General features: G+C 31.3%; 1 protein-coding gene across 2 annotated transcripts in view; it reads left to right on the forward strand.

Annotated features, from left to right (window-relative positions):
- The window catches only part of LOC132936117 (lutropin-choriogonadotropic hormone receptor-like), an 80,555-nt gene that overhangs the window by 31,705 nt on the left and 23,943 nt on the right, over window positions 1–24,907 (forward strand). For both annotated transcript variants that reach the window (XM_061002802.1, XM_061002803.1), the window contains exons 8-15: window positions 432–500; window positions 624–695; window positions 1,257–1,374; window positions 2,069–2,161; window positions 2,893–3,086; window positions 4,191–4,486; window positions 6,496–6,721; window positions 13,123–13,506. In XM_061002802.1, coding sequence (XP_060858785.1) covers window positions 432–500; window positions 624–695; window positions 1,257–1,374; window positions 2,069–2,161; window positions 2,893–3,086; window positions 4,191–4,486; window positions 6,496–6,721; window positions 13,123–13,506 — 1,452 coding nt within the window. The remainder of the gene's footprint in view (window positions 1–431; window positions 501–623; window positions 696–1,256; window positions 1,375–2,068; window positions 2,162–2,892; window positions 3,087–4,190; window positions 4,487–6,495; window positions 6,722–13,122; window positions 13,507–24,907) is intronic.

Genomic DNA, 24,907 nt, shown 5'->3' on the forward strand with positions numbered 1-24,907 from the left:
ATAACAAACAGTATTAAGATTATAGTAAACAGTAAATTAAATTCGTTATTGATTTCTAAGTTTTCTATTGTGTTTTCTACAAATGATGGTTTTTGTAGACATTTTGTAAATATTTTTATTTCAATTCTGTTCTCTGTTCTTTGTCTTAAATAACAGAAAATAGAATTTCGTTTAGCATTGAACTTGTTAAGTAAATTAAACTTACATATAAATGATGGTTTAAAAACAGTAAAACTAAAAAGTTTTCTTTGTATATATGTACTTACCTGAAATTTAATTCATTTTTGACATAATATTTCTTATATACGAGTATATACGTCTATTACACAGTACTTATGCTTATAACATGATATTTCTAAAAATAATTTTTATAATTAAATTTTTTTTTTTTTAAATAATGTTTACTCTTTTGTTTCAAAATATATTTTTAGATTATTGGAATATAATAAAATACACGTAGTAGAAAATTGGGCGTTCAATGGTTCTGAAATATCAAAACTGTAAGTAAATTGACATGACGTATAGGTAATGGATTTTATTCTATACTATTACAAGCTGCTGATTTTCTATACAATTAATTATATTATTTTAATCATCTTCATAATTTATTCATTTTATTGCAGGAGTTTGAGAGGAAATTATTTAGATTTTTTGTCCGAACACAGTTTTGATGGAATTTTAAACTTGCGGACACTGTAAGTTATTTAATAACATAAATTACTCGTGCAAATAAATTAGTAAAATTATCATCATACATTTTTTTAAATAATAAACAATTTCTCTACATTTAACTCTAAAAGGTGTAAGATTTCACAAACATTTTACTTTGTTTTTCCGATTTAGTAAAATACCATTTGTGTTAAGTCAATAAACAATAGAAATGCTGTATAGCACAGACAGATAGAACATTCAAAATGTTTACAGCTCTAAAAAATAAATCATTTTAAAATTAATGTGCCCAGAGTTTCATAATATGAAACTGTTATTTGTTTTTATAATTTATAAATAATCGATAATTAGCAAATTAATTTTATCTGCACTTGTAATTTTCGTTGTTTTTTTATCTATTGACATTTAAGCGTTCTTAATTTCTAATTTTTATAATCAGTATATGATGTGTATTTTTAGAACTGATTATTATTTAGACATTATATTATGTACATTTTTATTGCTTAATTATTTAATTATTATTTAGTGCAATTATTATTATGACTTGTATTCATTTGGGTTTTGTATTATAAATTATTGTATTTTAGAGACTTGTCACATTCCTCGGTGAAATTATTACCGACATCGGGGTTGCAAAGCTTAGAGATACTTCGCATCGAAAATGCTCCTCTAATGACTGTGATTCCTTCAGTTTATTTATTTAGTGTATGTAGTCACCCACAATATTATTTTATACTTTAGAGTTTATAACCATAAGCGTACGCGGAACCACTTGTCAGGGGAGGCAAGGCTGTAGCTTGGGGATCCTGGGACCTGGACACCCCCCTCCCACCCACAGAACTTTTTACCAGATTCATTTTTGGGACGATAAGACGATCTTTAAAATTATTTCTCACTCAAAATCATGGACGTGGTCGTATTAAACCATATTGCATTGATCGATCAATACGATTAGGAAGAATATAAAAATATTACAACAGTTTTCAATGTGTCCTTTTTAAAAATAGGTAACAACAAAATATTTAATAACAACAATGTTCTGTTGTTTAAATATTTAGCCATTAGGTACCATGTTTGAGGTTGCGGTATGCGTGTTCGACAATGTATGCGCAGCAGGTAATCTCATTTGTCCAATAACTGCACAGCTGAAACCGTGTTTCCATTAGATAAAGTATCTATATAAATATAATAGAACGATATTGTTTTTGTACTATGTTAGCATATAATGCATATTGAAAATATTTTTAAAACAATTTTAAGTACTTTGACGGATGATCTCGGGGGGCGAAAAGTCTCGTAGGGGAGACAGCTGCTTTCCCTGCCTCCACACGTGCGCACGCTTACGGGTTAATTTATTGTTGTTGCGTAATAATAAATGCAAATTTTTTTGTGTTTTCAGAATTTAAAAGAAGCTCATCTCACGTACTCATTCCATTGTTGTAGTTTTCAGTTTCCGGCTAAACATGATTACACTACGTACGACTTTCATAAAGTAGGTGTCAATTAATTCATCATGCCAAAAAAACTTTTTTGATCAGACGTTTTAAAAATAGTAACCTACAGAAATCTAGTCGACAACATTTTTTGATAATATTTTCGTTTTGTCACTGTCCGCGGCCTAAATCGTGTTAATTTATTTATTTCATAAATATTTACATTTATACTTTCATATATATTTATATATATTTATTTATTCATTAAAACCCAAAATCGTTTATACATGTAGGTACCCGAAACATAATTTTTTGTAGACTTTGATAATATACTATTATAATAGGCAATAGCATTTTGTCAATAACAGATTAGTTCTCTATAGGTATTTTCAAAAAAAAAAAAAAAAAATGTTCGTGAACTTACAATTATAAATAAATATTTATTAGTATAGGTATATTTTATAGTTCAATTACGTTATACCAAATTATGTGTTGATGCACGAGTTTTCTTTTTCGCATTGTTTAGCTTCTCTATGTCAACTACTTACTATACTTTGTAGACATTTTCAAATAAAACACACACTTTAATAGTTCATTAAATAAAATAAAACCGTCGGGTTATAAATAATATCAATTTAATTCGTGCGTTTGATGTTTGAAGTACGTATATATAAGCTGGTAATAGTTGGTTTACTCGTCCGTTTATTATTAATTTTTATCGTATTTTATCGTTTTTCCTTGTAAAACGTTTTCGTTACATTTTGTTCCTCTTATTCGCATATTATCATAGGAAGGCCTACAAACTCCGAGCGAATGCGTTCAAGCGAAAAAAGACGACGTTCATATAAATGTGGTGTCCACCGATTTGATGGAAAACGGTTATATCGATTACGCAAACGACAGTGAAGAAGAATTTTTTAACGAACCGGCCATTACAAATAGTACCTTGGATGTTATGTGTGGCAATATTACTCCGCAAAACACGTAAGTAACGCCGTACAGTATCCTCATAGTTTCTCCACCTAAATAGCCACTATATAGAACAGTATGTTTAACTGAAATGTGTTTTTAATAACCATAATATAGTTTATCGAGTTGTGACGTCAATATTATAATATCACATTTACGTCCCAAACGCGTCATGAACACAATTTAATAATTATTGATGTATTACCATGATCTCAAGACGCATGTATTATATTTTGTATAGTTTTTATAATAATTGCTATGTAAAAATAATTAACGCCTCGGCTGTGTTATAGCACAGCAGTACGAAATTCAAACTGAAACAATCATTAAATATTATTATTATAATTACGCTAATATTCTATAAAAGTTTTAAGTTTACGACCGGTGCACAATTATTATTTACGTAATAGTTCTCCGATAAGAAATAAAGCTTGAACAAAAAAAAAGAGGTTTATTATTTTATAGGTCACATGGTATTTGCAGCGTTTCAATGAAATTGAGATAAGAGTTTCGACAGGATGGATACGCGTAGGTACAATTGTGTCTGCAGGGACGTTTGGACGTTATAGCCGATTACAATAATGGTACCTGTTGTTTTTATTGTCATGACATTATTATGTTATTTGCATCTTAAATTAAAGTTGTACAAGTCCATTGTTGTGGTAAGGTTAGGTTGTAAACCCGAAATAAATCGTTCTCGACAACCGACAAATTCACTTTGCACCCGATCCGATTTAAACCGTATTTTCAAACAGTGATATTTACGTACAGTTAAGTAATACTCTTACCTTTACAAATAAAATATTTCCTCAAGCAATTTTGAATACCAGTTTCAAATTTGTCGTTGTCGGTAAAAAAAAAAAAACACCCTTGTTCTTCATAAAATATGCTCTCGAGCTTGAATTTGTTTTTTAATAATAATTAAAACGGCAACAACAAATCACTCATGGACGCCATGAACTGTACCATAATTTTAGTGACATGTTGTTCTCGCTATAATATATATTGACGTAATAATTGCAGGACATATACCTGCCCAGATATAATATTGTGTCGGACAAAAATCCGACTTTGCCGACCTCAAAACCGACCGGAATAATTATGCGTCATTTGTTCTAGGAGAGCCGACGTCCAGTGTTGGCCACAACCGGACGCCTTCAACCCGTGCGAAGACATAATGGGTTTCTATTGGCTTAGAGTGTGCGTTTGGCTGGTGGGAATCGCAGCGTTGCTGGCAAATTTGGTCGTGATGACGGTGGTTTTCCGTAAAAATTTTAACCACTCCGTGCCTAGATTCCTGATGTGTAATTTGGCTTTCGCCGACTTTTGCACGGCGATCTATTTGTTGCTATTGGCTTACAAGGATTTGGAGTCGAGTGAAAAATATTTCAACTACGCTTATTCGTGGCAAAATGGTAATAATATATTGCGCGTCAAATACTACTTCTTTAACCATGATCACACGTAGATATTATATGATATTACGTCCGCCGCGATGGCGGATTTATCGGCTTATCAGTACCTACCTGTTGTGGCTAATAATTTATATTAGAAGAAGTATTGTAGAAGTAAGCGCACTTAGACTGAATTTAGGGGGGGGAGGGGCAGGTAATTATTGACCAAAAAAATACATCTCACAAGAAATTAATTAATACCATTTTTACGCCACTGAGAAGTAGCGTATACAGCCTCAATTTATTGCGAACGTCATATATTTACACAGTTCTGTCTGGGTGTAGTCCCTTCGTTTACATTTATGAAAAAATAATCTCTTCGTTTTACAGATATTCCACTGCCACAAAGGAGAATGTGTTTTGATATTAAATTTGTTAGTGATTTTTTTTTTTTTAACAGATTTCCAGCAGTTTTCTTTATGATGTTTAAGTTATTTTTCAAAGTGCTTATAAATAGAAATTTTGATTTAGGATTTTGAAATTTTTATCGAGAATAACACTACCCGCATCGGTCTTACATCCAAGTATCAAGTCATAATATTCCTCATAATACAGATTAAATCTAAAAATAATGTATTCATGCAGTTAGTAGGTACCTATATTGGCTATTACCCATAATACTTTTCATGATTTAAATAATAATGGCGTTATTCAAATGTTTCATAGAATGATTGCAATTGTCATTTTGTGAAGTAAATCAACTACTATGGGTATGCATTCTGATTATTTCTGTCTTATTCCAAATAAAATTATTTCTGCGTTGGACCGAATAATTATTAGTATTTTAACCCGAACGCACTAAAATATTGTTATGAATTTTCAATCATACCTTTTATGAGTTTCTAGTTTTCATGTTATAATTCTATTTAATAATATATTTAAACAACTGTGGACAATAATAAACAATTTTCAATCAATAGATACTTCATAAAATAATATGTTGATGTCCTACCTACCTACATCTCATTATTACGATTTTATCTGCTTCCTATATCCTTGATCGACTGAATATGTCTAGACGAATTATGTCACGTTGTAGAGTTTGATGAGTATAAAATTATTGAAGAATAAAGCAATATTAATGTTATTGAATTATTCACGTGAAAATAATTACACTTTTAATAAATAGTATTTTTTTTTTCCAATTTTTATCAGCTTTTACTACATACGTTATTTTAGTTTGTTACATACATTATAAACACTACCTATGTACCTATCTAATAGTTATTTTTAAAGACACTATCATGATGCGTATCTGTATTGTAATTCATGTGGATACCTATAGGACCTATAGTATAGGTGTATATTTTTTTTTACTGATAGTCGTATGCAACAATACACTAAGCTTAGATGTAGATGCTATAATAATTATAGTACTTAATTCGACCCACTTAAAAGACCTGTAATAATATACCAACCTATTTCAATCTTTATTGGGTCAACTGCAATAAAATAAATCATTATAGACATATTGTGTTCACATTGATAAAAACCGTAGGTATATGACTATAATATGCGGACAATGTTTAATGTTTTTGCGTACTATAATAATTATAATAATTGGTCTTGTCACACGTATTATATTATGATATATATATATGTATATTATATGAATATCTACTAAAATTTGAATATTTTTGAGTAATTTCAAGCACTATTATGTGCGATAAATAATATTATACAATTGGACTGAAAAACATATTGGGTTATTATTAATTTAAAAGAAAAAATGATAATAACAAAAACAATTAAAGCTATTATTTCATATTATAATAATTACATAATATATTATTTCAACGGCAATAAAACTATTATTTCGTATAATATAGTGTAATGTACACATAATAATAATATTATTATTGTGCATTTTTCAATATAATCATAATACATAATATATATACATTATATATCTGTTATTTACCGATGCTAAATTTACAACATCCATAAAATGTCACGATATTTTTCCACAGGCGTCGGGTGTAAAATCGGAGGTTTCCTGACAGTTTTCTCGTCTCAACTATCAGTTTTCGCATTATGCTTGTTAACGATTGAACGGTGGTACTCAATTCGCAGGGCACTGTACACAAACAAAATGACGTTCGCTTCAACCGTGAGAATAATGGCCTTTGGTTGGGTGTATTCAATTGCGATGGCTACCATGCCGTTACTGGGCATATCAAGTTATTCTACTACCAGGTAAACACTCTGTCGAAATCGTATTAATTTTAAATAATTAGATACTCTATACTAAGTAGGTGTGTAAACACGTTAAAGGATTTAAAAAAAAAATAAAATGCGAAATTCATAAAAAAAATGGCAGTGGTTCTCGGCCCGGCGCGCTTCCCAAGGGTTTTTTTTTTAAATCAACAATAATTTCGCATACAGTTACATTGTAAGATTTTCCTTAACTTGGGGATTTTAAAGAAAGTCGCTACATCTAGCATTATAGCGCTATCGATAACCCAATATTATCGCGTCTACCGAAATATTTGTATATTTAAATACTATACATATTTTGTTATTTATTCATTCAAGAGAGTCGCAAAAATTGTTTTTATTTTTAGGGTGGCTTGAACTAAAAAAACTTTGGGAACCGCTGATATATGGTGGTATAGGTTAGGTTATACCTACTTATAAGATATTAATATATCGAGCGAGCGAGCGATATTAGTATATAGAAACGAAACGCCATAATCGATCGTGTCACAATAGACATCGTTTTAAAAATTATAACAGCATTTCCCGTAAAGTTATCTACTCTCCAAAATATATATTATAAGTAAATGCAAACAGTTTTAGTAACGCTATACGTCTTTTAAACATGCTAATAATAATATTATGTTACGATCCTAAGTCGTGAAAGTCATATAATGTTATAGTATATAAATATCAAATAACTGACAAAACGACTCAAAATACCTGAATTAAAGTCGTTCATATTTAAAATCGGCTTGTTTTCAATTTTCATTAGGATTATATTGTTATAATTTATTCAAAATTAATTTTAGTTCGTAATTTTCAAAACGTGATTTGAATATGAAAATTATGATTTGTGCCAATGGGTTTGACGTCGAAAGCAACTCTTGCGTTCATGTTATAGTTTAACATAATCTTAAAAGTTTGTTAAATTTTTTTGTTAGACCATATTGTAATAATATATACAATCTAATGTGTGTAATGGCGCGCGGTAGTGGTATCAAACATTTAGTATTTCCTTAATTGTTTATGGACAGATGTATTTAATAACGAACGAACCAATTAAAATGTTAGGTATTCCTTACACCTTATGTAACGAGTGATAACTATTCAATTTGTTTGTAGTTTTATCCTTCTGAAATGGTTCATGTGAATCAACATTAAAAATAAAAAGTATGATTAGAAAAAATAAAGTATGCATTTTGTTTTTGACTTTGCAGTTGTTATTGAACGAAAAAGTATAATATGTGTGTAGATATTAAGGTCAAATATTTAAGTAAAATTCGAATTTTAATTGTTTGCTGACCCCACCAATATGGCAATGTCCTGCAATAAATCAAAAAATATCAAATGTTCTAAAAGTGATCATTTTTTTGCACCGGCGATATGCCAATTTTTTGGACCACTCACAGAACAAAGTATCAAATCATTTATTAAATTTCAAAGTAATTATCATTTATTTTACGTTTATATATATACAGTTGTAGAATCTGTAACAGAATTGAATTTTTCAAAACATATAAGTACATACATCGTTTTTGAGAGTAGGTACCTACTGTAAAAAAATGTATTCATAATAATAATAATAAAAAGTTGAAGAAAAATTGCACCTCAATATTAAACTCAGAAGAGGAAACGAATAAAAATTATTTATCAAGTTCGTATGACCAACCGGAGTTAAAATCGTAATAAAAAAAAAAAACTAACGCGTTCGAAATGTCGATTAAACATCTGTGAGATATGACAAAACGTTAATTTATTTTGAAATACTTGAATACAAACTTAAGGTAGGTCGTAGGTACAATAAAAAGCGTTGTAATAAACTGTTATAGTTACATAATAGTTATTTCCGTCACCTAATCGATATTGGTGTATTATTATAATATTATGTTCAAATAAATGTTTGGATGTAAAATCGAAAATCACAAATTGTGTCGCGTATTAGATAAAAAAATAAAAAAAATTGGTAAAAGGACATCACTCCCATGACCGAAGTGTTTTTGCATATTGTACTCGTCCATGACCATGTGCACTGTGCATACCTGTTGGTATTCTCACGATACGTGTCCCATATAATATCTGAGGGGAAAATGGCAGTATATACTACTTACCTATATTGTTAGAATTCGGTTTTATGCAAATACACATGGTATAACTATAACGGTTTTAGTAAAAATTTCGTGGAATCTACGTCATAAGTTCATAGGTACTTACTATATACAGGATGCAACAGGAAGACCTGACAAACAAAATTACTTTTATTGTAATCGATATTTAAATTTTTTTTTATCTCTTGCGATAGTCGTGTAGTATAACATTTTTTATTTTTTAATACCGAAAATAAAAAAAATTAAATTCTGATATAAACAATATTTTAAACTCAAAAAGAATTAAGTCCTTTTTTTTAAATATTTTAAGACAATGATTGAATTGAAAAAGTACCTGTTAAATTCTAAATATTTTTTTTAAAAGTTATTACTCTTCAGAGGAATGGTTCTAACTTAAAAAATGTAAACATTTAAAAAAATCATAAAAAACAAACAACATGAATTAAATAAATGTTTTTATTATGAAAATCCTTCCAAAAACTAGGTTTACAAATTATCTATTTAAAAAAAAAATTTAAGTCAAATTAAAATATTTTTATTTTCAGTAAGTACTTCTTAGAAAAATAAAAATAAAAAATGTTATATAATTCTTGTAGCGCAAGAGTAAATAAATAATTATTTAAAAACAATTTAAATATATTAATTAGAACCAAAGTTATTTAATTTTTCAGGTCTTCCCGTTACACCCTGCAGTATAAACACTATGTATAAGTGTATAGTGTACTACAGCTCATCAGTACCGACCATAACATTATATTATATTATACACACTTTAAGCCCAAAATCCGTCGTCGATCGCATGCGTAACATCAACAATAACATCGTCAACAACAATAATAATGTGCCGTGCGATGTAACAATATTGTATTATGCACAGCTATAGGTCGTAGTTAGAACGATGAAACAACAATACACCGTCGAGTACCTCTGTACTTACATAATTATATAATATAATATATATATATATGTATACACACACAGCTAAGCACGAGCATGAGTGTACAACACTACATAATATATCGCATAAATAATGTATTATAATATATCTGTAGGTACTCCGTGAAAGTGTAGTCGGTGGGATTCGACGAGAATGACTTTTGCTGGTCGATCGGAGGGGTTTTCAGAGCTGTTTGTGGTGGAGGGGGCGAGGGATGGAAAACGACTAGTTTTCCAGTGAAAGCCGCGGCGGCGGTCAAACGCGTTTGCGGTCAATTCGAGAGCGTCTGCGGTATACTTGGTGCTTGTGTTTATAACTGTCGTTCATTTATAATATATAGTACACTCACTATAGTAATATAATATATTAATATATATATTATTGTTGTCGATGTTGTTGTTGTTGTTGCTGCAAGGGTGTTAATTATCATATCGCTACAATATGAACGCGAGAGGATGGGACGCATCGATTCCGCCAATGACGTGCAATGGATTCCATATCATTCTTGTGCGAAGACAGTTTTAAAATGTTTGGGGATGAGAAGAGAAATGTCAGTTTTGGTCTCGCCCGATTACGTCAGTTATATACATACTGTTTCAAAACAACCTATCGTGATTCAGTCACCTATCATATTTTTTATCCGTAGTCATCCTGGTCATTTCTATATTTTTTTATTCAATCAAAAAACAATTTACGGTCAAAATATTTTTATACAAGCGCTGATATAGTTCACTACCACCTTTTGCGGTGGAATCTATGTGGGTTCATTTTCATCCGATACAGTATAGGTACGCAGTTACAAATTGACTGTCGACTAACCACTTTTTCATCACCCACTTTTCATGGTCAATTAATAGTTACAATTTTCTAACATCACACATAACTTGGGGAAAATTAAAATAAAAAAACTTACACGAGGTCACGCGCGGGGCAACTGCATGTCCATCGCGTTGAAGTTCGTCTTTCAACGGTACTTATGAAACTGAAATTTAAAAACATTTTTTTCTCCATAAAATTTTGTTTTCCACTCGACACAATACGGGTATATAACAGGTACTTCTGGATTTCACTCTCGTCCAGTGTCCGCGAGATATTTGACACAACTTTGACGTATTCGCGACCGAGCCTACATATTTATCACCATTGGTGTCCACTCCATTGCCTTGACGAAAATACCTTATCTCAGCGGCGTTGGTATTGAACGCCGTATTCAAGGTCGACACCGATCGATATACTTACACACAACTCACATTAAAATGTTATCTTACCTCGGGGCCAAATCATACATATTTTATACGATAGAGGATATTATACACCGGACGGCTTTTCAGCGTCTGTGGCCAAGAGGGTGGTAATAGGCCAGCCCACTCCTAAATTTTGGGAAAATGTAATAATGCGTTCTGTGAACATACGACGTAAGACTCAACCGTATTATATAATATTAAAACTATAATTTGTATGGAGGTTACGGCAAAAGTCTTAAATGTTGTAATAATACATCCACGGCGTAATCAGGCCTATATAACGTCTTATCGCGGATCATAGTAAAGCCTCCCCAGCTATACAGTGAATCGTCAGTTATCCCCGAAAATAAAAACAAAATCCTGACTACGCCATTGTCTGGGGCTCAATTCAATATCATCTTATTATATAGATGCTGAATAATAATCGTAGACAGGGACGTGTCACAATCCCTAATATGCGTTACACATACAACACACGATACACGTCCAATTTATTACCATCGTGTTCAAATAGCATTTTAAAAACATCTTACGAATCATCAGCATTGTGCGTACGAACAGTGTTGAGCCGAGATAAATATAATTTTATCTAGATGATAAAGACAAATATAAATTAAAATAATGTTATCTAGATAAAGATAAAGATAACTGAATTATTTATTTATCTAGATAAAGATGAAAAAAATTTTTTTTTATCTAGATAAATTATCTGATAATTTTTTTTATATTGGTTTATGGCACTCTCCGCAAGCTCGTAGCAATATAGAATAACTTAATAGTATGTTATCGAAAATGTCGATAGTTATTACTTATTAGTAACCCAGGCATCATTTTGAAATGATAATATTATAATAGTATTATAATAATGTTATACTATTATTATTCGTTATTACAATGTTATAATAATATTATTAATCAAAAAATTGCTGCCTGGAAAATACTACCTACTTAATAAACTACTTAATTGTCTACCTATAAATCATAATAAATAAAAGCCGTTTAATAAATTAAATTCATCTAGATAACGGTGATTTTTATCTTAGATAACTGTGTAAATTATTGATCTCTATTTATCTAGATAAGATAAAAGATAAAAGAATATTTATCTAGATAAACTCAACACTGCATACGAAACACTATAACACTATCGTGTTCAAATGGCATTTTTAAAGCATCTTACGAATCATCAGCATTGTGCATACGAAGCAGTGTGACGAAAATCAGAACAATATTATCGATGATGGGTGGGTGTGTGTGAGGCTTATGTCCGCTGATAATTTGTTTGAGGTGACATTTTTTTTTTGTCTCCATAGGCACACTCGTATGATTCATTTAACATTTTTTAACGTAAGATACTCATTATTCAAAAAGTATTAATGTTTTTGAAAATATATTTTTCTTATGATATGGTTTCAAATCGATACAAGACAACGTTTTTTTTTTTTAAATTATATTTTTAAATATTTTTTTATATTTATAACTTTTTAAGTTTTTTACGTTTTTGAATGACACCATACACAGTTTTAATTTCATTTTCGATAGCGGAATATTTTTCCGAGTATTTCGATACATACAAGTAGAATTTAATATAGGTATAAGTAGTTTATGAGTAACTATTAAAAGTTTACATGAGTGGAATAGTGGACCAATATTTTACTATGTAACCTCGTAACACTCTTCCACTCGGTTCATCTTAACTTTAAAGTTTGAATACTCATAACTCAAAAACTACTCGTACTCGAATCCGATTTTGATGTATCAAAATATTCTTAGAAAAATACGCTGCTCTGAAGTATGAATTCAAGTCGTCATTAAAAAAAAAACGTGAAAATTAAAAAAATGGTTGGGGATGAAAAAATTAATCGTTTTTACAACCTGTTGTTTTTAACGATATTATAGAAGCCAAGTAAAATTTGTTCTTTCGAAAACCTTTTTTCCTTTTTGAAATAACCGAGTGTTCTGCCACGATAAAAGGCGGGCATCTCAATAAAATTTCAAACAGGTATAACAGGTGCCTGTTATAGCATAACAACGACGTATCGTCACGGTTGTTGTTGTTGTTGTTGTCATTACTATTATTAACAATACGTCAACGATGTCGTTTTCCCACAGCATCTGCCTGCCAATGGACACGGCACGCGCGAGCGGCATGTGCTACGTGTTCACTCTGTTGGCGTTCGGCGCGGCGGCGTTCGTTTTGATGCTATTCTGCTACGTTCAGATTTACATGTCGCTGAGCTACGAGACCCGACACGCGGCCAAGGGGGAGGCGTCCGTGGCCCGCAAGATATCCGTGCTGATCGGCACAAACTTCGCGTGCACGGCTCCGGTCATCTTCTTCGGTTTCACCGCACTGCTCGGCTACCCGCTCATCGACGTCACCAAGTCCAAAATTCTGCTCGTCTTCTTCTACCCCATCAACTCGTGCGCCAACCCGTTCCTCTACACCATACTCACGGCCAGTTTCAGACGCGAAGCCTTCTCAACCGTCGCCAAGTGAGCACCGCAGTCATTTGCACAACATAATACGCATATATTACGAATCAGTGGTGTATGCACCCCCCGTACCCCCCGCCCACCTCCTATAATTTGATGTCTATGCGTGTATCCCCAACGAAAATCGTGGCACGCGTGTTAGGCGTAGCCCCTCCCCCCCCCAAAGTCATTTTTTACGAAGATCTTGAGGCGTGTACCCGTAAACTTTTTACACCACTGATCATGATAATATTATACCACATAGTATTAAAATTGTATACCGGGTGAAAGTTTTATCACGGAACCGCTCGTCGTGGCAAAAAGCATAAATGTTTTAAAATTTTACCCGAGTGTCAGTCGTTCAAAAACAAACATCATTACAAATAATATAGACATTTTTCAATATTATAATGTTTATCCCTGACATGTTTTTAAGTTTTCCTTACTTTTTTGAATGACAACATTCAGTTGTTTTGATTTCATATTTCAAAAAATTGAAAAACTCAAAATATTATATAATATGGATATAAAATATTTAAAAATATAATTTTTTAGTAAAAACGTTGTTATTCGTTATGACATCAGACCATATAAAAATATTTTTAAAACATTATTACTTTTTGAAGAGTGTTCTGCGTTAGATGAACCACCCGGTATTATATATTCGACTTGTGAGTAGTTTTTGGAATACTTTTGGAACAATGTTTCCCAAAACTGGCCAAAAGCTTCTAATGCTGTGTTCTGAATATTTTTGATAGTATTTCGAAGTATACTTTTAAAGTATTAAAATTAAATTTTTATTTTAATATATTTGATAAGTAAAACATCATAAACTAACACTTTTATACAAATACTTTATATATTTTAACACTGACCATAATTTAAAATTGTCCAAAAAACCAAAGCGCTTAAAAGTATTTTATATATTATCCTGCTTATTTGAAATACTATTTTTCATAAATATTCAAGTATTTCTTACAAATCTGCTAGTTAGCAGTGGCGTCAATTCTGTATAATCACTTTAAGGTTGTTTCACAAAAAAAAAAAAAAAATAACAACCAATTCTTTTATTGTTTATAACGGTAATGCATTTAGTGTAAGACATATATTTTATTTCTACGTTCAAGGTCCATCAACGTTTTTGAAAAATATTTTTGTACATTATTTTAAGTTGTTATAAACAACAATTTTCTGAAAAATTATATTCAATTATTTTTTTCGTTATAATTTTTTTTAAAAAACTTGTTATGACAGCATGCATTTTCAATTTCTTATTTCAAAGCAAAATATTTTATAGAGCACGTCATATTATTATACATATAAATCGAATTTTGGACTAACTTTATAAGTATGGATGTGCGGGATGGAGTGGTATACAGGGGTTCCCCACAAAAAGTTGGAGCACTATATTATACTCCACGCTCATCAAAACTTTGAATAATATTATTCATTATAGCTAATAAACTACTTGTCCGAAATTTGATTTTTATAGACCGGAAATACTCCGAATAATATTCTGCTTCGGTATAATATAAGAAAAAAAATGAATCTTATCATTCAAAACAGTAAAAGGTCACTCGCAGGCAAATACAAATGTATACACGACGCCAGAAGACAAGATTTTTAGGGTTGTAGCATTTTATTATTTTTATATTATGAGCACAAAAAAGTAATATAAGTTTAAAAAAACATGAATAATTGTTTTAAAGTTGCATTTTTATACGCTCACATAATATATCTAAGCACGAAAACATGTAAAAAATCAAAATATTATTTCCAGTTTAATTATTAAACTTTTAATAACGAATACACAAATGACACATTGTACTTGTATATTAAACGATCAGAAATATATTAAGCACAGGTAAGCACTGAGCATAGGTAACAACGACGTTAGATGTAATTTTGATAGTGTTCATGCCACGCAGACCATATTTTCTGTTCGAAAATTAATCGTAAATACGCCAGTTAATGTGGTAACGTTTCAGGAGCTTAAGAAAAACGTGGATAGTTAGGTTCTAATTTAAAAGCCATAATCCAAATGACGCCACTGCTCGTTAGTTATTATAGCTATAGCTTATTGCTTATATACCGTTTTGACAAGTCCTCGTCAGTCCTCCCACACTATTTGTACCATACTCTCACGTTCTCGGGGGCGTAATCGAGATTTTCACGTACAATGGAAATTAATATTATTGCCACTCACCCTCACCATCCTTTATCCCGACGTTTCCTCCCACTCCTGACAATTCCTTATAATTTTTCGTTCGCTTGTGATTCTTATATATGATTTTCAGGACTTTTACTATAAAATAATAATAATAATTTGGTAGGTACTTATACTTAAAAAAACTTATCATACTTATATTATATTTTTAATTTTATAACAACTACCTATCTACAAGATGAACGATAGTGTTAGTAAATCATCATCGTTATAGTTATCACTTATCTACTGCAGCCATCAAACGTTACAGCTAATGTTAAAAATAGAAAACGTTTAGTTTTTTTTTTTTTTTTTAATGAAAAATCAAATCGGTTTGTGAATAATTAATGCATTTTGTAATAGAATAAAACATTTTCTCGCTTCTGGAAATTTGGCAATATTGTACAACCACCGGACAACGGACGCGTTACGCTGTCGGGTGCTCCGTTTGGGGATTTGTAAATATGAAGCCAAACAAAAAGAATTATAAAAATAGACATCAACAATGAAAATCGCGTACATGTACATATTACATAATATATATAGATAGGTGGTATATAGTCGAAAATCGGTTATTATTTCGCTCCGTTATTTGTCGTCTTTCGTGAACGGACAAAGCGGACAAAAACCATTTTTTTGTATCAACTCTCGACGAGACCGTTTAATTGTGTACGTTCGTCGAACGACGTATTTCTTCCTGCAGTGCGTTTTGTGCAAAAGTGTAGTGTGTTTGCGCTGAGAGTAATTTTTTTTCCTCCCTATAGGTACGAATATAATGCGACTTACGTATAGAACATAATATTGTACTCGATCAAAATATAATATACAATCGGAATTTGTCCGAACATCAAACGGTAGGTATTTGATTTTGTCGTGATCCGTCCGAAATTCTCGTCGTACCTTTGGCAAGACCAAAGCTGGTAAACTCGATATTGTACAGGGTGATTGTTTGAGCATGCTCGTGCCCATTTTTCCTTTTAACAGTACGTTAATTATTCAAATTCTGATTTTTAGAATTTTCAAGTATACCTAGGTACCTATAAAGACCATATTTGTACTGTTTAAGGAGTGTCCTGTGGCGATACAAACTTCTGTTTTTCAAATGAGATCATCTCCCTCCCCTTTCTTTTCACTGCAAAATATTTAATGGATGTTTTTCTTATAATTGTTTATTTAAACCAAAATATTATAATGAGTAGTTTCTGAGTTATTAAAATGTTTATACTTAGGATAATTATCCTTAAAAATGGTTTTATACAAAAATATCAGCTCTATGTAGCATTTATTCTACTAGAATATTTTTTAAGAATTATTTATTTTGAAAGATCCATTGTAATCAGGTACTAACTTTTTCAAATCGTCCAAACCCTCATATCTACTTAGTCCATTACCATAGACATAATTGTATTATCCTGACTCCTGAGTACACATTGTAATATTTAAATTTGGATTCACAAAAATTCTCAAAAAAAATACCAACTGTATTAATAAGAGTGAAAATTGAGGGTTGCAATTTGAAAAAAACATAAGTTTATATTGCCACAGTATCAACCCTAAGTGATACATAAAAAATACTCAAGAATTCAAAAGTATGGACTTTTAGTGTATTTAAAAATTCCAAAAATCAGAATTTGTATAATTTGAGCAAAACCACAAGATGAGCAATGAGCACGATTAAAAATGATCGGTCTGTACGACTGTCGTACCTACATAGGTGTAGGAATTCGCATTTAAATAATGATTTTACAAACAAATTCGAGTAGTATAGTGCGCAGTACCTATACTCGTGTATGTATAATATTTTATACATATTTTATACGTATCATTATGTGTACATTCGCGTAACTTTTCTCCTTTTAGCCCCTGGCGGCTAATCGCACAAAGAGAAAATACAAAATGAATGAATTTGTATACGATATGAAGGCTGTATGCCTCAGAAATAGATGAATGGTCGCCAGTCGTCTCGTCGCAATCACTACACACCTATCATTTGCACACGAACGCAAACGCGGTTCATCGTCCTCCCTCGGGTGGTTAGTACCTACGTAGGTAGGTATATGTAGACAATTTTGTCGAGAGTAAACAAACTATGAGGTCGGATGGTTTGGACGGTTTGCAATAATTTTGTCGTTGAAAAAAAAAAAATGTAATATATTCAAATTGATTTTTTGCTTTTCAAAGTGCGACTAGCACGGCGATAGTACCTATATTATTTCATAACAGTGGAATTGCCAAAAATAACTTGGCGGTAGGAAAATGTAAAAAATTTATTGAACTACCGCCACCGCCGACGTCTAGAGCCCCGCGACCTTGAAATGAAAAAATTTTTAAATCTCTATGTCCCACCTACGCGTCACGTACGAAAAAGTCTTTTGATCCAAATGTCGGCGGTGCGTATAGGTATATGCGATATTCCTACGGGAATTTTATTCTAAGGACACACACATATATATATATATTCCTCAATCAAATTCCGACCACCGTAAGTTCGTCGGCCAATCATTCACGCAAAATACAAACGAGTCGTTATAGTGACTCGATACACTACGCGGAATAATTTTTATCGAAACCGTCAAACGTTGAAAGACAAAAAATTAAATTTTCTGTAAAGTCGAGTTGCTCAACGGGTGGATTCTGCGAACCGTGTTTTTCTTCATACACATATCATGTCATCGATTTCGTTTGAAATATTATTATTACGAATAGATATGAGATTGTAAAAAAAAATTCCTAATGACGTAAGTATATCCATTTAATAATTCATCTCTGATATGAAAACCGTCGACGGAGTAATTATTATAATATATTATTATTCCCAGTTTAGTTGGTGGGAAAAACAACCCGAGTTGTTAACCTTTTCACTGCTACACTATATTTTCTGCTCTGCAACCTGTGTTTAATAAATTTTTTTATTTTGAGATCTATATGATTTGATTTTTAAATTGTAAAATAACGCGAGCCGGGGTTCCCTAAAATTGTACGATTGCCGGCTGCAAGTGATATTATTATAAAATACAAGAACGTACAATAGAATTACATTAGCGCCGCACACGAGTATCAACTGGGGAAAATTCTTCAGAACTATTTATGGGTGGGTCAGGTGGGTTGGTGGGTGGGTGGTTGGGTGATAATAAGTGATCAGTCATTGGTGGTATTTAATATCTAAAGGCAGTATTTCGTGATTATAATAATGCACTATTCGAGAGTAGCTAAACATTTTTTTTTAAGTAGGCGCGTCTAACACCAGAATTTTTTTCCCCATAACATGAAATCTATCGTCGCTGATAGAATAGTACGTCCGGAGCAGTGAGAATAGGTACACCGCGGATCACAATAAAATAAAAATTTTTAATTTCTGATTAGTTCTCCTAAATCAATCTCCATGGCCCGGAACTTTTGATGCATTTGAATTTTATTTCATAAAGCTTACATTCGAGGCTCGTCTTAACAGAAATTCAATTTATGGAATATAGAATTTCACGGTACAAATTTTATTTTGCATTTTTTGCATTTTTAAGGAATTTATTGCTTTACGGTAATTTTTTAGTATCTTTGATGCATTTTATTCAATTTTGTACATTTTTTAAAATGTATTTCAATTTTTCTTGTTGAAAGTTACATTTTATTGTAACACATTCAGTTACCATTAGCTTTTCGATTATCGACGTTCATTAACTTTATATCGTTTGTTGTCGCAATCTATGCGATTATTTAAAAACTGTTGGCAGACACCTTTCTAGGCCCGGTCAATCAAAAAAATTTCCCAAAAGTCAATCAAATTATTTCGAACTGCAAACAAATATTTTTGAGATTAAATATTTTTAATGAGCTAGCACCTATAACAATTACAGTTTATGATACATGAGTAATTGTATAAAACGTAATTTTTTAAAAAAATTTAAGTGTTTATAATGTAAGTTTTAGTATTTTTGAGGTAATTTTTTAAGTAATATTTTTGGTGTATATAAGTAATTTTAACATTTTTTTTTTTTGAGGTAATTTGTATGTGATATTTTTGGTGTATGTAAGTAATTTTAACATTTTTTTTTGCGTGAATTTTTTAAAGATTTTTATGTCATCAAGTTCCGGGCCCTAAATAATCACTAATGAAATACGTTACACATTTGCAAGCACCTATATAACACGACCATCCTATTCGTTGCTTCCGCCGCCGAGTCGTTTCGAACGGTTTCAATTTTTTTTTAATCTATTTTCATTTCGCACCGATACGATATACCCGTCACGACCGAAACGCCGACGCCGCCGTGGCCAAAAATAAACGAAAATACGATTAACGCCGCCGCCGCCGCCGCCGCCGTTATATATTATGTACGTTTTACGATGATTGTCGAAGATTTCGACCGAAATCAAACACTGCAGTACCTAAACGCTTTCGCATATTTTTACGGCCGGCTTGTACCTATATTATATCATACCTATGTGGTCTATATTGATATGACCCCCCTCCGTTAGGTCTTCGTTCGAATATTTTAATGACGTGCGCGAGCTCAGCGAAATGTTCGGAAAAACGACGGTGATATAATACGCGCGCATATATACCTACCTACCTGCCTAGCTGTGACTGGGTTCGAACAAAATATGATTTAAGCGTACGAGTGAGTACTATATTTCAAAAACGTATTCGATTTCGCGACGTTCTCCATTGTTCGTGAAACGATTCTTCAAAATAACATACCGTTTTGCGGGTACATAAAACGCGGTTTAGCCGTTCGTCTCTGGTTACTCGCGTGGGGTGCGACAATCGCGTCATGCAGCAATCGCATATATTTTGTACTATAGGTATTTGAAGAAGAAAAAAAACTAATGGCGTTATTGAACGACGGACGTGTAACCGGGTGTTAAGACTAAATGTCGGTGTATAATAATATCATGACCAGTGGTGTTTTGGAGGGTATATCCGGGGGTAATACCCATTCACTGCGGTTCGAAAAATTAGCGTAGGTGTACGCCCCGTAAAAATAGTATACGCACGATAAAACATTTTACTAATGCGTATGCAACTTTTAGAAAAAAAAGGTTAACGTTTCGAATTAATATTTACGCGGGATATTTATAGTCATGGAATATTTTTTGCGGGCATATTTTGGTTTCGAGATATTTTGACGTGTCACCCGCACGACCGTATGCCTTAATTTTTTGAAAATCGGCATTCTGTGTTATCGTTGATTGTCGCACGTTACATATTATTTTAATAATCATCTACAAGTTGGAACCGTGAAAAAAATAATTTTGATCGGTTATTACCAGGGCTAGGATGCAATAAAAAATGGTAAAATATGCATTTTATTGACCAAAAGATGCAAAAATATGCATTTAAATATTTATAAGATAAACACAAAAAGATAGTTACAAAAAAAATATTTATTTGTTGAAATACATCAGTGATTGGCTGTTTGTCTTAATATAATATATAATTGAGAGAAAAAAAAATTTAATTTAGAAATAAAACTTATAATTCACATTCACTACGTGTGTTACATGCTACGACCACATATTTTTTCAAATTTTCAAAAATTAATGTCAAACTATTCAATGTTTTATCGCATACCTATTGTACCATAGGATTGTATCCATAGAAATAAAATTTATGTTTGACAAAAAAAAAAACAAGTTTTATGAAATATTCTATAAAACATGCATTTTTCGCATTCTCATAATCGAAATATGCAATGATATTCATTTTATTCAATATATGCAATAATATGCATTTCATCCAAAATATGCAAAAACATGCAAAATAAAAATACCACAATTTATCTCATCATGAGGTGATTCTTGGACATTACTGACAAAATCAATAAACAAAAGTCGCAAAAAAACATGATGTTGCATATAAATCCTAGCCCTGCAGGACATTACCGTGCATGATGCGGCCGTGTCCTATATATATATGCCTATTGCGAATACCCACGCTTATTTTACAAATATTTTTTCGGAAACCTATGAATTACAACGAGTTAATAAGAACGATGTTGCAAAAATTAATTTCCGAAAATCATTAGTTCTTAAGTTATACGTTTATCGAAAACGTCCCTCATATTGTTATGTGAAACCACCGTGGGAGGGTGTCAGAATTATTTTTGCACCATAATTTTTATAACGTTCATTTACTTAGGTATCAAAAAAAAAAAAAAAAAGAAAATTCGTTAGCACAAAACACCGAAAATCGTGAACTTCGTAAGACAACATCATAAAAATTAATGATTTCCAGCCATTAATTTTACATGGGTGGCCGCTAAACTAGATTTATAACGCTAAACGTAACAAATATTTTCTTTGAAACAAATTTCCAACATTGATATTTTTTTTAAATCTGGCAAAAAAAGAAACGCCCAAGAACTTTGTAAGATGTTGTATACAAATGATTTAATAGATATTTACCCAAACGTCACAACAGCGTTGCGTATGTATTTGTGCACGTTTGCAACAAATTGTACGGCAGAGCGGTCGTTCAAGGCATTGAAAAGAGTAAAATCGCATCTTCGTTCAACTCTGGAGTCAGATAGATTAAACGCGACATCAATACTACACATAGAATCTGAGATGCTTCGAAGTATAAATTACGATGATATAATCGACGATTTCGAGTCTAAAAAAGTTCGTCGTAAAATGTTATAGATAACATAGGTATAAGACCAAAAATGTATACTGCTAATGCCTAATTAGAATTTATAATTATTGGTTTTTTTGTTTATAATGACTATTGACCAAATTTCTTTAAAATGAAATAAATTTATTAGAAATAATCACAACATTTTAGGGGTAGGGGTGGTATATTTATAAGGGCCTAGGGCGGCGCTTGTTCTAAATCCGGCCATGGTTGTGCAATGGTATAGGTAACGCGCTGCAATGAATTCCGCAGACATCGTTTTTCAATTAATTCCCTCTGTCATAGATAGACGCCGTCGGAGTATTTAAACCATCCATTATTGTGATCATAGTAATCAAGAGATTTGTTTTACTTATATTTACATACAGAGAGGCATAATTTACTGATTTTGCATGCAAAATGTTGCATTTTGCATTTTTATGACTTTCGTTTGAATTCAAAACGAGATTCACATTTTGTTGAAGACGTTGCGCTAAGTACTTTAAAATACGAAATCTTAAATTGCACATAAATGCATAGGTATCGCTGTTTATTTTAAACGCGTTTTCTGTATATTTAAAGTAAAACATTATGAATTTGGTATTTCATTGTTCATATATTTTTTAAAAACAATTTTTTGAACGAATGCAAATATCTTGTAATATTGATGAAGGTAAAAATGAAATTTAAATTTGTAATATCTTATGCATATTTCTTATTGGTGTATTTTAATCCACGAGAACGTAATTGAGAATTTATTTTACTTACCAAGTTTATTTTGAAAGTTTTATTATTGTCGGTATATATTTTCCTATTTTTTGAGTGTATACAAGTGCAAACATGTTTCAGAGTTTTTTTTTTTGTGCTTAAATTTACAACCTTGGTTATAATAATTATTATTTTATGGACATGCACTAGAAAAAAAAAGATATTGATATTAGTACAGAAATACAGGGTATTAAAAAAATAATATACCAACGTTTAATTTTAACATAGATTGGTTTTTTGGCAGGATAAAGCGTTTTGTTTTCTGACAGATTTCGGGTAACGCTTTGTTCATCACATTAGAAACGCAAATCAACAATAATATATATATATATTTGATTCCTCAATTTTCTTTGTCGAAAAAAAAATGTATATCTATAGTAGGATACTGCGTTTCTTCCTCCAATAACATTATACATTTTATCGAATATTGTATAAAGTGTTTAACATAAAATAATTACAACATAATCGATCTAATAAATAATAGATAGCAATATTACGGATAAAAATCGTCAATAAGTAATTAATAAATTATAATTATAATAGTCATCCTATACATTTGATTTTGAATTATGTGCGATTCGAATCTCTTATGATTCCTAGGCAGATTCACGACCTATAAGTACGTGATTTAATTATGAATTCAGAATTTTTATGAAGTTGAATATTTTGATGCATAATAACGATATTGAATCAAAATACTTACTCAAATATCATAAGTCAACCGATGTATTGTTCAGGGATTCGAAGTTTAAATATACACGTGACAATCGTTTTAAGTGCACGTTATTCTTTTACATTTCTTTCGAACGAATATTTCTTGTTACTCGAGATTCTTTGAAATTGTAATAATAACAATTATTAGTAGGTATTTAGTAACGATGTATAAACATATTCGGTAAAATATATCACAATCTTAGAACGCCAACTTCTATTACGAGTAGATGGGTACTATTATAGGTACCTAATTTAAAAACGATTGACCTATAAAACATACTATATTAAAGTAAATCGATTGCGGTTTTTTCGATTGCGATCGTACACAATAATATTATGCAATATGCATTATGCATACCAATTTATCACAAATCATAATAATGAATATACATCACCATGTCCTCCACCAAAACGATAGCGAAGCAAGACGAATGCTCATAATAATATTATTATGTCTATTCACTGTTATCCACCAGCAATTTTATTTATTCTACTTACACCGTGCGAATAATATTATATATTTTCTGTCTCGATACGTTTCGCTATTACTTTAAGGCATACGCATACGCGGTAAGTTCGAAATAGGCGAGTCTTACCTATATAGGAATCACATATTTTGTTGTTTGGTTTTTACTTAAAAAGTCAGAAAGATTCTATTAAATTTGTGCAAGACAATAACCCGACTGCAGTTATACACATTAACTATTACACAAAACGGGACTTTGGTTTCAGGCGGTTTTTCCATGCGCGGCATATTTTTTTCTTTCATTGGATGACATAATAATTCATGTCTTTTGTTTATTTTCGTAACTACTTTTCTCCATTCTATTTCTTTGGAAAGTTTTTCACTCGCATTACGCAAAAAAAACAAACAATATAAGAAAATCGACAACACACACACAGCGTCGCTGAGTCAGTAAATAAAGCTACCAACGAAAATATTTCTTTTGAATTCCTGGTCTAATAATTTCGCAAAAATAAATTTAATATTTTATCGAGGTTTAGCCTTCGAATGTGTTTCTTTTTAATGTGCCCAAGCTGCCAATGTTCTTTTTTCGTAAAAAGTATCAGTCGTCATAAAACTCAATTAATGTTCAGCTTTGATATTGACCTATAGCAACCTA

Source organism: Metopolophium dirhodum, chromosome 1 (assembly GCF_019925205.1).
Source record: "Metopolophium dirhodum isolate CAU chromosome 1, ASM1992520v1, whole genome shotgun sequence".
Taxonomy (NCBI): domain Eukaryota; kingdom Metazoa; phylum Arthropoda; class Insecta; order Hemiptera; family Aphididae; genus Metopolophium; species Metopolophium dirhodum.